The following is a 15,175-nucleotide window of genomic DNA, read 5'->3' on the forward strand; positions in this document are numbered from 1 at the left end:
CAGTGTTGAACAAAACACTTTATTTTTATTTTAGTTCACTGACGCTTTGACTTTATTTACTGGAGGTTCATGTAATGTTCGGCATGAAGACGATTTGTTATGAGATGTGTTTCGCATCTAGTCCTTAACTCACTCAGACCATGTGGTGCTTTTTTCTTTCTTTTATGGAATATGATTATGTTACACCTCACTATGATCGATAGCATCTACTGTTTGTTGAAAGGAACGACTTTTAAGAGATGTGAACACGGTTAATGGTGTAAAATCGTAATTATTAATTCATTTTAGATAAGAAGCCATGCTTTTTCATATGTGTCTGCATTGAATGATGCATAAAAATCCCTCACGGTTATGTTAAGAATTCACCTCTGCACACAAATGTTTTAATTTCTTTCTTGAGAGACGGAGAGAAGATTAATGTTTTAGGTTTCACGTTCTACTATAGCTACTTCTGTAACCAACTTTCACCCACCTGTTCCTCCTCTAATGCTGGTATTGAACTTCATTTTCCTTACTTAACAGCTGTTTGTCAAATTAATATTATAATAAATTCTTCTTTAGACCTTCATTGTGGAATTTCTATCTTCATCACACATTTGACAATGGAAAAACAGAACAGTCACGCTTAAAGTACATTTTTGAAGTCTTTATTTGGGTGTGTCGTCACAGTTGAGCACAGCTGTTGCAGCTGGCTGGCTGTGATATGTTAGGCCGTAGCGTTCAGCCTCCCGTCACTCAGCATGCTGAAATACACAAGACAGGGCTGTTTATTAGCAACCACGTACACAGTGTCACGGCGTTAACTCATGGCCGCACTAGAGATCACATGAGAGGGCTGCGTGAGGTCATCTCCAACAGAGGATTACATCCAGTCTCGTCAGAGATTAGTTCTTGTTATGCAGCCTGCTGGCTAATTTTAATAAATACTTCTAAAAGGTCATTCAATTTGGCTGCGTACTGTAATATGACATGTAAGTTTACACACCTTGCTGCCTTGGTCCCGGGTGCGGACTCGGAGCTTGTTGACCTGCGATTCGGCCATGTCGGCCCTCTCTTCTGCATCATCGACCTCGTGCTGGAGCTTCCTGTTCTTGGAGAGGTTGGTGTTGGCCAGCTCCTCCTGCAGACAGAAGGAACCAGAGAAACCCATTTAGTGTACACAGTGACCTGAAGAGGCGCTCGGGCTAGTTGATCACTGACAGTACAATAATATTAAACTACTGATGGTGGACTCACCGCTTCTTCCGTCTGTCTCTTGTAACTCTTCACCTTGCTCTGCAGCTTGTCGATGAGGTCCTGCAGGCGGACCAGGTTCTTCTTGTCTTCCTCACCCTTCACAGACAGCACAGGGGCCTCTTAATAACATGGATTCATATTTTACGCCTCGGGCATGTGTTTATGTGCAGCCACACTGGTGGTTTACCTGGTAGGAGAGCTCTTTGATTCTCCTCTCGTACTTGCGTACTCCCTTCTGATACTCTTGGCTCTTCTTTTGCTCAGATTCCATTTCGTTCTCCAGTTCTTTGACCTACCAGCAAGACCAGAAAGTAAACCAATCCACTCATTACAAACAAAACTCATGAGGATTATCATGTGTGACGGAGATTCTATAAAAGCATTTCATTTGTCTCATCTCTCACCCTGGCCTCCAACTTCTGGACCTGCTTCTTGCCGCCCTTGAGGGCGATCTGCTCGGCTTCGTCCAGACGCATCTGCAGATCCTTTATGGTCTGCTCCATGTTCTTCTTCATCCTCTCCAGATGGGCACTAGTGTCCTGCTCCTTCTTCAGCTCCTCCGCCATCATGGCTGCCTACAAGAATACAGAGGATCAGTGTTAAATGGGCATTAAGTGATCTTACAGCACAGTTCAAACTACAGAATATTACAAACTTGCTGCCAAACCCCCTGTAGATCCATTTTTGATTCTGTTATGTAAATGTATTGTAGCATGCACTTTGTATTTTATTCATTCCAGATCTTACATCAGTGATGGCCTTTTTGGCCTTCTCCTCTGCATTGCGGCACTCCTGCACAGCATCGTCCACCTCATTTGACAGCGTGGACAGATCATTCTCCAGCTTCTTCTTGTGGTTGATCAGTCCAGTGTTCTGCATCAAAAGAGCAAGTTTCAAGAATCCCAACAGGATTAAAATGTCAGTTGAATCTTGTTTTCAATATGGTTTCTTTCATTTCTTTTCTAAAACTAGTAACCACTAGCTGGGATTATGTAATCAGATTATCTTAACCATTTGCAGATTCTTTTCAGATAATATCTACAAAGACTAGCGGGAAAATGGAAATACCCTCTTCATGCAGATCTACAGAAAGTGAGTGACCATTGTTGGATGAGCCCATTTATTTATTTGAAGTATTCTATGTCACTATGTTTTAACTGCTTCCTCCTACCTGAGAGTGCAACAGGTTGACTCTCTCGGTGGCCTCGAGCAGCTCATGCTCAGCCAGCTTGCGAGCACGGTCGTTCTGCTCCAGCAGAGCCCTGAGCTCCTCCACCTCAGCAGACAGTAGGTTGTTGCGGCGCGTCGTCACCGCCGCCTGCTCCTTCAGCTCGTCGTTCTGGTGAATAGTCTCATCCAGCTCCAACTGAATGTCCTGTAGTCACAGAGGATGTACAAGCAAAATATATTGATTGGAATTATTTTCCATGTGCTAATGAATCTGACACGGGTAGGTCCATCGACCGGCCTCTAGACGGGCTCACCTTGATCTGAACCTGCAGGTTTCTCAGGAGTTTCTGGGACTCTGCGGCCTGCCTGTTGGCATGGCTCAGCTGCACCTCCATCTCATTCAGGTCGCCCTCCATCTTCTTCCTCAGGCGCACTGCCTCGTTGCGAGACTTGGCCTCGGCATCCAAGGTGGCCTGCATGGACTCCAGGGTTCTTTGGTGGTTACGGCTAGAAGTTGAAAGACATCACGGAAAGAAAATAGTTTGTATGGAGTGGCCGACGGGATAGAATCAAAAGGACGAAAAGAGTAAGCGATGAATCTCACCGAAGGTTGTCAATTTCCTCATCCTTCTCTGCCAGCTTCCTGTCAATGTCGGCCTTGATCTGGTTAAGCTCCAGCTGGATGCGGAGCGTTTTGCTTTCTTCATGCTCCAGAGCGCCCTGAGACAGAAATACACTTAATGCTTGAAGATATTCTGTGGGTCACCTCTGTCAAAAAATATCCCAGACCACAAGAAGGTGTGAGCGAACACTGCAAACTGCTTACTTCAGCTTCCTCCAGGGCAGCTTGAATCTCACTTTTTTCCATGTCCAGACTCTTCTTGATTTTCTCAAGCTCTTGGATGGTCTTCGCTCCCTGACTGATTTGATCTGTCAGGTCAGAAATCTCCTCTAAGGGAGTAGAGATAGAAAAAAACGTTTATATTTCTTATAAAGTCAAGGTAAAAACACACTAAAGATCTGTGATGTGAGCTACAAAGACAGGTACCTTGGAGGTTCTTGTTCTCCCTCTTGATGGTCTCCAGATGATCCAGGGTCTCCTCGTAGGAGTTCTTCAGTTTGAAGAGCTCTGTGCTCAGGCCACGAGACTCTTTTTGAGAGCTCTCCAGCTCTGACTGGCACTCTTCATACTTCTGTTTCCATTCAGCCAGCAGCTGGAGAAAACAATAAGACTTGAAGTCTTGAAATAATATGCATGGTTGTAAATGGTACCAGAACCCAATCCTACCAAGTCACCAGGTAATAAGACAGATGCACAAATTAACTATTATTCATTTGACTAATTAGGGTGATTTCCCTTGAGGACAGCAAAAGCAACCCTCTGTATTAGTTGCCATCAGCCCATACCTTGTCAAAGTTGCGTTGCTTCTTGTCCAGGGCAGCAGCAGCAGCATTGGCGCGCTCCAGATCAATGACAAGGTCCTCGATCTCTGTCTGGAGCCGATGTTTAGTCTTCTCCAGGGAGGAGCACTTGGCATTTGAAGCCTCCACCTTTTCTTCAGCGTCCTGCAGACGTGTCACCAGCTTCTTCCTAATGAAAGGCAATCACAATTTACGCTCATGCATTCAAACGATCATTACCATCGAATTCTGTAAATTAAACTCATCTCACTCACTTGGCTTCCTCCAGCTCCTCAGTCCTCTGGATGGCGTCAGTTTCATACTTAGTCCTCCACTGAGCCACCTCAGCGTTGGCCTTGGACAGACCTCTCTGCATCTCAGCCTTGGCCTCCTGCTCCTCGTCGTACTGCTCTCTCAGAAGATCACAGTCGTGTCGAGATGACTGCAGTGCATGGGCCAGGGCATTCTTAGCCTTAGGAGACCAATCATGATGGTAGACAGCAGTTAGTCGAAGTGGAGGAACTCCGAATTTCTTCAGAGGTAGCTACCAGTTTTGTAAATAACCACTGACTGAAGCAGTGACATGGAGCTCACCTTATTCTCCTCCTCCAGCTGTTTCTTCAGCTCCTCCACATTCTGGCCAAAGCAGTTCTTGGCACGCTGGAGCTGGGAGACCATGGATTCCCGCTCTTCAAGCTTCCGGCTCACCTCGGCTACACGGAGGCGAAAAAGTTACCTGTGAAACTCACCTGTCTGTGAAATCTGTTTATGAGATTTATGATAAAACAAAAGCTCCTTACCAGCCTCAGCCTGAGCACGAGCTTTTAGGGTACTGGTGTCGTTGAGCTGCCTCTGGAGCTCATCAACCTTGGCTTTAGCCTCGCTCAATTGGTCTTCATACAGGCGGCACATCTTCTCTGAAGTGGCCTGCAGACAAGCGATCAAAATGTTAGATTTTTGAGGGATTGATCTAGTTTGGTTCCATGCTACTCAGCGTGTCTATCCTCTTATTTTCGATTTACCTTGCCCTTGGAGAGGTGCTCCACAGTAGAGGCCAGATCATCAACCTCCAGCTTGGCCTCGCTCCTCTCCTTGTCCAGCCTCTGCTTGACCCGCTGCAGGCTGTCGATCTGCTCGCTGAGCTCTGCGACGCTGTCGGCGTGCTTCTTCCGCAAGGCTGCCGTGGTGGCCTCGTGGTGCAGCATGGCTGCCTCCAGGTCTCGCCGCAGCTTCAGGAAGTCCGCCTCTCTCTTCTTATTGACCTCGATCTGAGCCGAGGTGGCCCCACCAGCCTCCTCCAGACGCTCGCTCAGCTCTTCCAGCTCACGGGCCACATCGCCACGCTGCTTCTCCACTTTGGCCCTGCAAGCCCGGTCGGCCTCAAGCTCCTCCTCCAGCTCCTCAATACGAGCCTGGAAGAAAGAATAGGTCAGTTATTTCGTCAAAATGATGTTTCATAGCTGCTCTATTGGAGGTTGAGAGACTTGGTCCCACCTGTAGCTCCTTTATCTTCTTCTCGAGCTGATTGACCAAGGCTTGCTCATCTTCTATTCTTGAGCTGATCACATTCATTTCAAAGTCTTTCCTGGTAGAGAACAGTCATTGTTAATCATTATTTCTTAACAGCAAGATCATATTTTTCTGTGAATATATGAAAGCTCACTTTTTCAGCCTCTCATCAAGTTGTTGCTTGTCATTCTCCAAGTCCATAACCGACTCCAAGGAGAGTTTCAGATCTCCCTCTAGCTTACGTCTGACCCGTTCCAGGTCCATACGCAGCTTCTTCTCTTGTTCCAGTGATCCTTCCAGCTAATTCACAGTAGGAAGGTAACATATGTTCCATGTTATGTATAGGATGGTGACCGACCTGTGCTTTTCTTTTTAGGCGAAAAATACACTCACATCATCCACTTGTTGCTCCAACTTTGCCTTGGCTTTGGTCAGAGAGTTGACTTTGTCTTCCTCTGCCTGCAGGTCATCCAGAGTCTGCTGGTGAGCCTCCTGAAGAGCCTTCTTCTCTTTGGTCAACTTCAGTATGGTTTCATCCATAACTGCCATTTCCTCAATCAGATTCTTCACCTGCAAGCCAGAAGAAGAAAATATACTTGACACTCATGAAAAGTGATTGACATTCTCAATCTACTGAATGTGCTGTGGCTCTCTCTGTGGCCTCTTAGCGCCCTCTGGAGGCCACTCATTCCACTTCCACTTTCCATACCTTGTTCTCAGTGGCATGTTTCTCCTTTTCCACTTTAGCCAGAGTGATCTCCAGATCGTCAATGTCTCTCTTTAGCTCAGCGCACTCGTCCTCTAGCTTGCGCTTCTTGGCGAGCAGGTTGGAGCTCATCTCCTCCTCGTCCTCCAGCCTCTCCATGATTTCTTTCACCTTGGCCTCCATCACGATCTTCGTTTTGATGAGCAGCTCACAGCGGTCCTCGGCATCTGCAAGATTATCCTGCTCCTACAGGGGAGAAAGCGTATGCGCTTAGAACATTCTCACTCTACTGTCTGTCTCTCCAAAAGATGAATGTGTGAATACATGAGGACTGGCACTTACTGCCTGCAGCTGTAGAGAGAGGTCGTTCTTCTCTTGGGCCAGGCTGACCTGCCTCTCCTCCAGCTCTTTGCGCTTGACCTCCGATTTATCTAGAGCCTCCTTCAACTTAGCCATCTCCTCCTTCAGAGCGGCCAGCTCTTTCTCTGTGGCGGCGCTCTTCAGAAGAGGCTTGATTTTGAAGAAGAGCTTCATCCACGGCCAGTGCTTGACAGCGTTGAAGGCCCGGATGTTGTACTGGATGATCATCAGAGCCTCACTAAAAACACGGCGAAATAAACGGATCCGTTGGAAGAGTGAGGATTTTTATGCCATTCAAATTTTCAGGTGTACTTCTACTCGAGGGGATACTTATGCAATTGTCAGAGGGTACGTGAAAATATTAGGAAGACTTGTGATTTGATTTATATGTGGATGCATATATCCACATGTGGAATCAGCTGAAACACTTTAACTTTTAAATTGAGAGTGTGTGAAAAGTGGTTAACAAGTAGGTAAGTGGAAAGGTCTAACTGTTAACTAAAAATATTGGATAAATGGTTGAAAATAGCTAAAAATAAATGAAAGAAACAGTTGTAATACTTAGAGAAAAGTCACGGATGAATGGCTCTACTAGTTAGCTGAAAGAACAGCATAAACAATAGTTGTAGTAATTAGTCAAAGTAATTAATAAAAGGTTGAAATAGTTAGCTAATAGATAAACAGTTAAAAAAGTTAGCTAAAAGTTTGGATAAATAATGGAAACATGTAGCTTCTGACACTAATAGTACAAATGCAAACGTAATTAAATCAAACTAAACATTGCCAGTTGCGACAATATCCACTTTTATAATAATGTTAAAATAAAACTAAACACGTGCACGCGTTTCTGACATGACATGGTGGTAGACTGTATGAAGGACTTGAGTTCACCGCTCTTAAAACCAGCAGAAGGGAAGATCAGATCAAGTTAACAGAAGAAGGTCAAAAAGATTCATCCTGGAGTTCCCCGTTTGTTTATTTAGTTACTTATCTTGGCACTAATCCTGCTGCTATCCGCTCTCTTGTATCTAATCATACACAGAGTGATGCGAAATGAAATCATACACCTTATGCTGCTTTTGATGTTTCATGACTGTGACCAAACAGGGTTACCAGATTGATTTAGTCTCAGTAGAATGGCGTCTCGCGGCCCTAAATATGGACCCAGAGCAGACTGGTCAAGGACTCCCTGTCAGTGTTTAGAGGGTGAGTTTGAGTGAGCGTGCACACGTCGGGGTGGGAGGTGAGTGTGTGTGGGGGGGGGGGATGATTGCATTTTCGGCATGACTCCATGCCGGGTGCCTCTCAAAGGTGAGCGTCTGTGTTTATTTAGAAACTAAAGCCCTCTGTCCGACGGTCGACTTTAATCCTCTGTCACCCGCCACACATCCCATCAATGCACTCACTTAGAAGTACAGGCGCCGCGGACAAAAGGGGCCAGGGGCCATCGGGCATCCAGAGAGGGGGCCGGGGGTTGTATTTTTAGGGAGGGCCCGAGCAGCTGCCACTTGACACATGTCGCCACCTGGCTCTGAGGACACCGTCAGCATTGTGTAATTTAGAGAGACTGGTTGGAGAGAATGGCCGGAGACCTGCGAGAAGTGTGTGTGTGTGTGTGTGTGTGTGTGTGTGTGTGTGAGAGAGAGAGAGAGAGATATGGACGCGGCCCTTATTACCAGTAAGGCCACACACATGCCTGGTAACCATACAAGGGCAAGCGCACGCCTCACACACGCTGATAACGCTGCCCTTGCATGCCACACATACTGGAGCGAGGGAGTGAACACTAAGGTATAGTGTATCACAAGCTGAAAGGCTCGCGGCTGATTGTGTTGCTATTGAACCTGTTCAGAAGAGCAACTGTTGGGGGACGTTTCTTTTCTTTTTTTTTATGTACTCATGTCTTCATTTTCCGGTGAAGTATCAAGCTCAAAGTCTTTCCTCTGCCTATGAATACATTTTATATTCATTCAGAACTATAAAAACCAGTGATAGACAACGAAAGTCTTCTTACGTCATTTTTGAGATCCTATTCAGCTCCATCCTCATTAATCTGCCACGAGCGCTGGCCTGCAGCAGCGTCAGGACTTTGGCCAGACGCTCATCCCTCAGTTCTTCGAGGTGACCGAGCAGGCCTGCCTTGAAGAACACCTACATGAATGGGGATACAATGAAACGGTGATTAAAGGTCTCCATTTTTAAAAAAACAAACAAGAAAAACACCGAACCAAAGAATCACCGAATCGATCACATACAGTCAGAGATTATTTATTTTTACTTGTTCATTAAAAAGAAAACACCATCATCATCCAATTTGAAATAATTTTCAATTTAGCTTTATTTTGCCATTCACGGCTCTGCTTTACGTAAGCTGCTACTTCCTACCTTTGTGTGCCCAAATCTATACTGGTTGTGGTCGACATCCAGCGAGGACAGCAGCTTCTCCGCAGCTTTCCTGCTGTCAATGAACTTATCATCCGGGATGGCTTGGGGGTGCAGGATGCGGTAGCTGAAAGGACGAAAAAAAGAGTGTTTTAGGACAGATTACTGGGACTCAAAGTCCTTGCCATGATATCCAAAAGTGATCTGAAGGTGGTCTGTACCGCTGCTTGAATTCAGCGTAGAGGATGCGGTTGGGAAAGCCTTTCCTGCAGATCCTGATGCCTTCCAGCACACCGTTGCAGCGCAGCTGGTGCAGCACCAGGAAGGCGTCCATGATCCCTGTGCAGAGCAAGTTTCAAACATGAGTCCAGTCGCATTTGTTTACCTCCGAATGATATGCCGTGATTGTGCTGCTTTGTTACCTGGAGTCTTGGTCTCATTGGGGATGATGCAGCGAACAAAGTGAGGCTGGGTGCTGCGGAGGTTGGTCATCAGCTTGTTCAGGTTTTCCTGTCGGGAAATGAAAAACGCCGCAAGTCAAGTTACATGAATAAATAACAATACCTTAACTATTCCAACAAAACAAAACTATCACCATGTAAAGTGTTTAATTCTGCAGGACTTTGAGTTCCTCACACGTGAAATCCTTGACGTAAAGGAGAGAGGAGCCAGCACAGACTTAAAGTGATGTTCATGTGATCATTGCCCTAAACATCACTGCAAGTCTTAACTGCCTCCGCCTCAGCTGTCCAACGATGATGCCCGCAATTTCTCGCACCACACAAAAACATTGGAATAACAGTAAAGGATAGTAAAAGACCATTTTAACTTGTGGTGTCAGTTTCACCTTGTGAAGCTGAGACACGGTCTGGAAAGAGGCTGCCTTCTTCCTCTTCTCCTTGCCGCCGATCTTGTGTTCGGACACTGCGAGGTAATTAGCAGGGTGATTAATTTGACCTCCTTAAGATGTCCGCTGTATGCTATTAAAATCCTGTTCACTGTACCTGAGTCTGAGGCGACATAGTTCTCGTACAGAGAAGCTAGCAGCTTGTTGGCGGACTTCCGGAAACACGCCACCACCGTCTCGTTCAGTGGGTCTTTATTTTTGTCCAGCCAGCCAATAATGTTATACGGTACCTGTGAAAGCAGCAGGGACATCAATGTTAGAGAATGATGTCTGTAAGAATTAACGTTGAAAGATGGTCACAGTGCTTGAGTGAGAACGCACTTACCACTCCGGCATAGTGCCCCAGCTCAAAGTGGGCCTCGTACTTGCGCTTCTTGTCCAGCCTTGGCTTTTGGAAATTGGGCGACTTGCCAATGTGATTATCATACATCTTGGCTTTGAAGCTGCTGTCAGTGGCCTTTGGGAACATGCACTCCTCTTCAAGGATGGACATGATGCCCAGTGGCTGGAGAAAGAGCGGAGTGTTACATACGCCTCTCCTTGAAACTTGTTTGTAATTATTATTACGGATGAACCGCTTTGTTTACCTTTTCGATGAGATCGATGCAAGCTTGAAGGTCCAGCCCGAAGTCGATGAAGGTCCAGTCGATGCCCTCCCTCTTGTACTCCTCCTGCTCCAGGATGAACATGTGGTGGTTGAAGAACTGTTGCAGTTTCTCATTTGTGAAGTTGATGCACAGCTGCTCAAAGCTGTTGAGCTGCAACGAAAGAGGAACAGGTGTTCAGAGGGAGCATCAGAAGTGAACAGCACGGAGAAAAACATGCTGCAGTATTGCTAATTCATCACAATAAGACCTGTTGATATTACACCAAAATATGCTTACTCACTTCAAAGATCTCAAACCCAGCGATGTCCAGGACACCTATGAAGTACTGGCGAGCCAGGGAGGTGTACAGGGTGCGGTTGATCCGTCCCACGAGCCATTTGAACATGCGGTCGTACGTGGCTTTGGCCAGAGCACCGACGGCGTAGTTAACCTACAGCACCCACACACGCAGGAGCAATACAGCTGTCATTCACATGAATAGCCTCTGTTGCTTGGATACCAGATTCCAGTGTGTGTGTGGAGTGGCGAGTGTATTGATCGAGCAAGGTTTAAGAAGCCGTCCGACATCGGCACACTCCATCCAACCAGAATGAAGTGAAAATGAACACACTGAATTATTTCTACCCTGTAAAGTACATTTCGTACTGCAGTTCTGCTTTTAGTTGTTTGGTATGTTGTGCCTCATTTTCCACTTCCACTATCACTGAAATATCATCTCATTGTCTTTCAGATTATCTAAATAATGAAAGCACAGGCGGCAGACATTGCACCTCCTCACCTGTTCGACATTCTGTCCCTTCACCACGTACTCATTGCCCACCTTCACCCTTGGGTGCAGGAGGCCCTTGATGAGGTCAGCTGAACTGACACCCATCAGGTATGAGGCCTTGTCTGCACCTGGTGACCAAACAGGAAAAAGAAATCACAAACTTGCTTTTTAAATCAAATTGTTCTTGTGCCGGATGTCTCGTTACTGGCTCTTACTTTCAGTGCCGTCGGCCTCCGCCTGCTCCTCACGCTGCTTCAGCTTGAATTTCATGTTGCAAAAGTGCATGATGGCTCCAACTATTTTATAGCAGCCATACTTCTCGTCGGACAGGAAGCCGAGGATGTCCATGGCATGCTGTAAAGAAGCCCAAGATCAGTTATCTCACAACTTCACATATCTCAATGTGGACATAATAAAAGCTCATACATCGGTGGCCATCAGCTCCTGTCCGTCATCCATGTTCTCCACGGTGGTCACGCCCTGCGAGCAGAGGTGGTAGTCGTACGGGTTGGAGGAAACCAGCAGCATGTCTGGAAGAAAGAGTTTACAGGATCACGTCGCAGTCCTGCCGTAGTACGTCATGAAATATCCGAAGCAGCCAGAATAACTAACCTAACAGTTCGGGTTTCTTCTGTGACATGATCTGGTAGTAGATGTGGTAGCTCCTCTCGCCGGGCTGCTGAAATATCACTCTGGATTTTTCCAGAAGATCTGAAGGACAGAAAGGAGAGAGAGCAGCATGTCCGTCTTCAGTATGGAACAAGAAGAGAATCTACAGGATTGACACGATGTTTGACCGTTAACTCACATATGTCAATGTCAGACGAGGCTAGTTTGCCAGTAGGCCCGAAGTGGATCCTGATGAACTTGCCCTGTGGGAAAGAATATCTTTTAAATGCTCCAGAAATCGGGCAAAAATGTATCAAACTCATTTGAATGTACATACAGCATGTACAGGGTACAGGGGATTTTCCTGGTACTCACAAAGCGGGATGAGTTGTCATTTCTTAGCGTTTTGGCATTACCAAACGCCTCCATGGCAGGGTTCGCCTCAATGATCTGATCCTCCAGAGTCCCCTGAGTAAGTAAAATGTAGAGATGCCCAGTCAAATTATTTTTGACAATTCGCATTTTATTTTAAATCACTGTTAAACATAATGTTGTTGTGTCATTTCTCCCCCTGCAGCTTAAACTCACCCCTGTTTTAGTGGCAGGACCTTGCTGCAAAAGAATAAGTTGAGAAGCCTGTGAGTTTCATATCATATAAAGCCAGATTGAATAATGCTTACGCAAGCAAAAGGGAAACATCATAACCAACTGGAGAATTAGATAGTGGTTGTTAAAGCTGTGGAAACCAATGGCCATCTGGTTTTATATGATGAGGTGTAGGGAACTCAGGGGAGAAAAAGGTAAGAAAAATGAACACAGAAAAGTCAAAACCAAAACTCAAAGCAAAAGGAAAGATAATGGAAAAAAAAGCCAAAAAATATGACAGGGAAAGGGAAAAATAAAAATAGTTAAAAAATCAATAAGAAAGAGTAAAGTGGCTGGAAAGGGCTTCACAACACATGAGGGTAAAGACAATCACCATTTTCACAGTGAGGAGAATGTATGGACACGGTTTAAAGGGGATACACGGAAGGATTCCTGGGACCAAAAAATGAAGGAAAAATGAAGGCAAAAAAAAAAATACAGCAAAAAAAAGAAAAAAGCTGGGAAACAAAAATGTTGCCACATCAGCCTTACTCCTTTTTTGGCAGTTGTTTCCCCAATAGCTGCCACAATGGCAAAATACTGAATGACACGTTTCGTGTTGACAGTTTTGCCAGCACCGGATTCTCCGCTATAGGAGTGTGAAAAAATAACAAAGTGTACATACAACAGGTAAAAAGTGGCAAAGGTAGTGTAAATCAAAAATAATTACACTGCATGTCACAAAACAGACAGAAAAAAAAAACCCAAGTGAAGATAGATTTCAATTAAAGACAAAAACTTTGGAGTAAAAAAATTTGAAATGGCTGTGTGTGGACGGTCTACACGTTATATGGCTTCTACAGTTACAAACTTCTTAATTCTCTCATTTGTGACGAGGCAGAGAAATGTGTTCACTTTGATACTTACGTAATGAGCATGGACTGGTTCTCCCGATCTGAGGAAAAGAAAATAACACAAGGCTTGTAACATACGTATGACTGAAGAGTTTGTGCGTTGTTTTTTTGGTATATGTTTGTGTGTACTGTGTGTTTTTATAATATCATAGTGTGTACTCACTGCGCAGCATGTCATTATATGCATTGTCTGCGATGGAGTAGATGTGCGGCGGATACTCAGAGCGGCGTTTGCCTTTGTAGGCAGCGACCACAGTGGGTGTGTAGACTGGCAGCCATTTGTATGGATTCACCGTCACACAGAAGAGCCCGGAGTAGGTCTGAGGGACACAGGACATGGCACGACATTAACACACCGAAAGCCAAAATGGCCAGTACTGTCATTGCTCAAGCTTGCAGTTGAAATATAATCTGGATAAAGATGCCTGGCAGAGGGGAAGTACCATCAGTCCATAACGTGATACTCACATAAATCATCCAGGCAGAGTAACGTTTGCGCAGGTTGAACAGCACAGAAGCCTCGTTGAGGTGCGTCAGCATGGCCATGTCTTCAATCATGTCAAACTTTGGAGGATTCATCTGCTGGATGTCACACTCCTTCACTGTCAGAGTCTAAAGGGATGGACGCAGGCAGACATGAGGAGGGGAACATGGGATCGTGCTGTAGTGTTTTCATTCAGTACTGCCTAGAGAGCGGGTTATCACTTACCCTCCCATCTTTGGTCTCAACAATGACTTTGTCACCGGTGAGCTCCTTGATCTCAATCTCAATGTACGCTTCTTTTTCATCAGGGACCCAGGCTCGCTTCTTACCTAACAGTACAGCAGACAGAGGAGGATGTTGGGAAGTAGCAAAACGCTCCATAGTACAAAAAATAAAGAAATACACCAAATCATCACCGAAGACAGCGAAGTGTGTTATTGAAGACAAATTGTTAAACTACATTGATAAAGCACCTTTCAAAAACACATTTACAATAAAATGAATTGTAACACTTTGCTTTGAAAAAAACTGTTTGTTGATGTTATTGATTTATTTAATAGGTTAATATAGTTTGTACCTATTTTGCTATGTTTTTGTCTTTAAAAACACTGCAACGAATGCAACTGCAATAACGAACAGGAATCTCACACCATCAGCTGAATGTTTGCCTTATTTAAAAACAGATGTATGACTTTATGTTTAAATCAAAAACTGAATTAATTTCTGATATGAATATCTGTTGATTATGTTCCGTTTTCGTTGAACTCTCCTCATTAGGCCTACCGTCAAAAGCGATGTTGTGCGTCGCCAGCAGCTCCAGCTCAGACTTGCGTAAAAACCCTGCAGCCTCCCCGAATTCCTTCATGTCAAAGCGCGACATGGTGGCAGCTCCTCGCCGTCCCCAACAACCCGAAGCACCAGTGAGACAGACGAGGTGAGGAACTCCTCTGGCAAGAAAACAAAGCTTTGCATTAGGGTCAGTAGTTCTTTATATGTTAAAGCTAGATTGTCTTACTTCAGCCCTCAATTTCTAATGAAAACAATACGTGGCCATGAAATCACTACCCGTGCGTAAAGAGCGCAAATCCACTATAAACAAGTGAGAATACAAATATAGAAACCTCTTGCGCGTTAATTGACCCGTGCCAGCAAAGACAAACAGTTAACCCTATACTGCTTGACTGAAACTTCTACTCTACAAAACACTTTAAAGGGCAGCCAGCCCGTGCGTAAAATGCGTAGAGATCAACCTACCAAACAATAGTTGTCCGCTGACCTCGGGACGTCCACAACGAAATAACAGCTTGGTGAGATGTGCCCTCCTTTATACTGTGTCTCTCAAGGTCACGGTCAGTGGACATTTGTCCGTCATTAGCATATGCCACCTCCTCCGACGCCTATTGGTGCTGAGTGCTTGTCACAATTGACACAAAAGGAAAGCTACGTTTTTGTCATTGCGCTAAAACCAAGCCGGCTATTTTTGTATCCCAGTTATTTTATGCACTGTACACACTGCTAGGGAGTAGGAGAGAGAG

The 15,175-nt window shown here is 45.2% G+C and overlaps 1 protein-coding gene across 1 annotated transcript; it reads right to left on the reverse strand.

Annotated features, from left to right (window-relative positions):
• Positions 1-631: 631 nt before the first annotated feature.
• Positions 632-14,928, reverse strand: myh7ba (myosin, heavy chain 7B, cardiac muscle, beta a). The gene is made up of 44 exons (XM_079186463.1): positions 14,895-14,928; positions 14,424-14,587; positions 13,866-13,969; positions 13,625-13,768; positions 13,320-13,476; positions 13,170-13,197; positions 12,795-12,891; positions 12,246-12,269; positions 12,033-12,125; positions 11,857-11,920; positions 11,661-11,759; positions 11,475-11,578; positions 11,264-11,402; positions 11,058-11,176; positions 10,560-10,709; positions 10,259-10,429; positions 9,997-10,176; positions 9,769-9,901; positions 9,612-9,688; positions 9,187-9,274; positions 8,986-9,103; positions 8,768-8,891; positions 8,397-8,533; positions 6,365-6,620; positions 6,026-6,268; positions 5,710-5,886; positions 5,471-5,616; positions 5,302-5,392; positions 4,830-5,219; positions 4,608-4,734; positions 4,402-4,520; positions 4,083-4,279; positions 3,814-3,997; positions 3,455-3,620; positions 3,233-3,357; positions 3,011-3,126; positions 2,721-2,913; positions 2,408-2,611; positions 1,984-2,109; positions 1,641-1,811; positions 1,424-1,528; positions 1,237-1,332; positions 986-1,120; positions 632-743 (listed from the first exon to the last, which is right to left on the reverse strand). The coding sequence occupies exons 2-44, from the start codon at positions 14,518-14,520 to the stop codon at positions 732-734; spliced, it is 5,826 nt and encodes a 1,941-aa protein (XP_079042589.1). The 5' UTR covers positions 14,521-14,587; positions 14,895-14,928; the 3' UTR covers positions 632-731.
• Between the last annotated feature and the right edge of the window lie 247 nt (positions 14,929-15,175).

The sequence above is a fragment of the Pholis gunnellus genome (assembly GCF_910591455.1).
Source record: "Pholis gunnellus genome assembly, chromosome: 3".
NCBI classification, from domain to species: Eukaryota; Metazoa; Chordata; class Actinopteri; order Perciformes; family Pholidae; genus Pholis; species Pholis gunnellus.

What these genes read in the sequence shown, in the direction of transcription:
- myh7ba (XM_079186463.1), bottom strand. Translation starts at nt 14,520, where the DNA reads ATGTCGCGCTTTGACATGAAGGAATTCGGGGAGGCTGCAGGGTTTTTA. An exon ending in ATGACAACTCATCCCGCTTT is followed by an intron (nt 11,921 to 12,032) that starts GTGAGTACCAGG and finishes TCTTTCCCACAG; the next exon opens with GGCAAGTTCATCAGGATCCA. An exon ending in CTGGGTTTGAGATCTTTGAA is followed by an intron (nt 10,430 to 10,559) that starts GTGAGTAAGCAT and finishes CTTTCGTTGCAG; the next exon opens with CTCAACAGCTTTGAGCAGCT.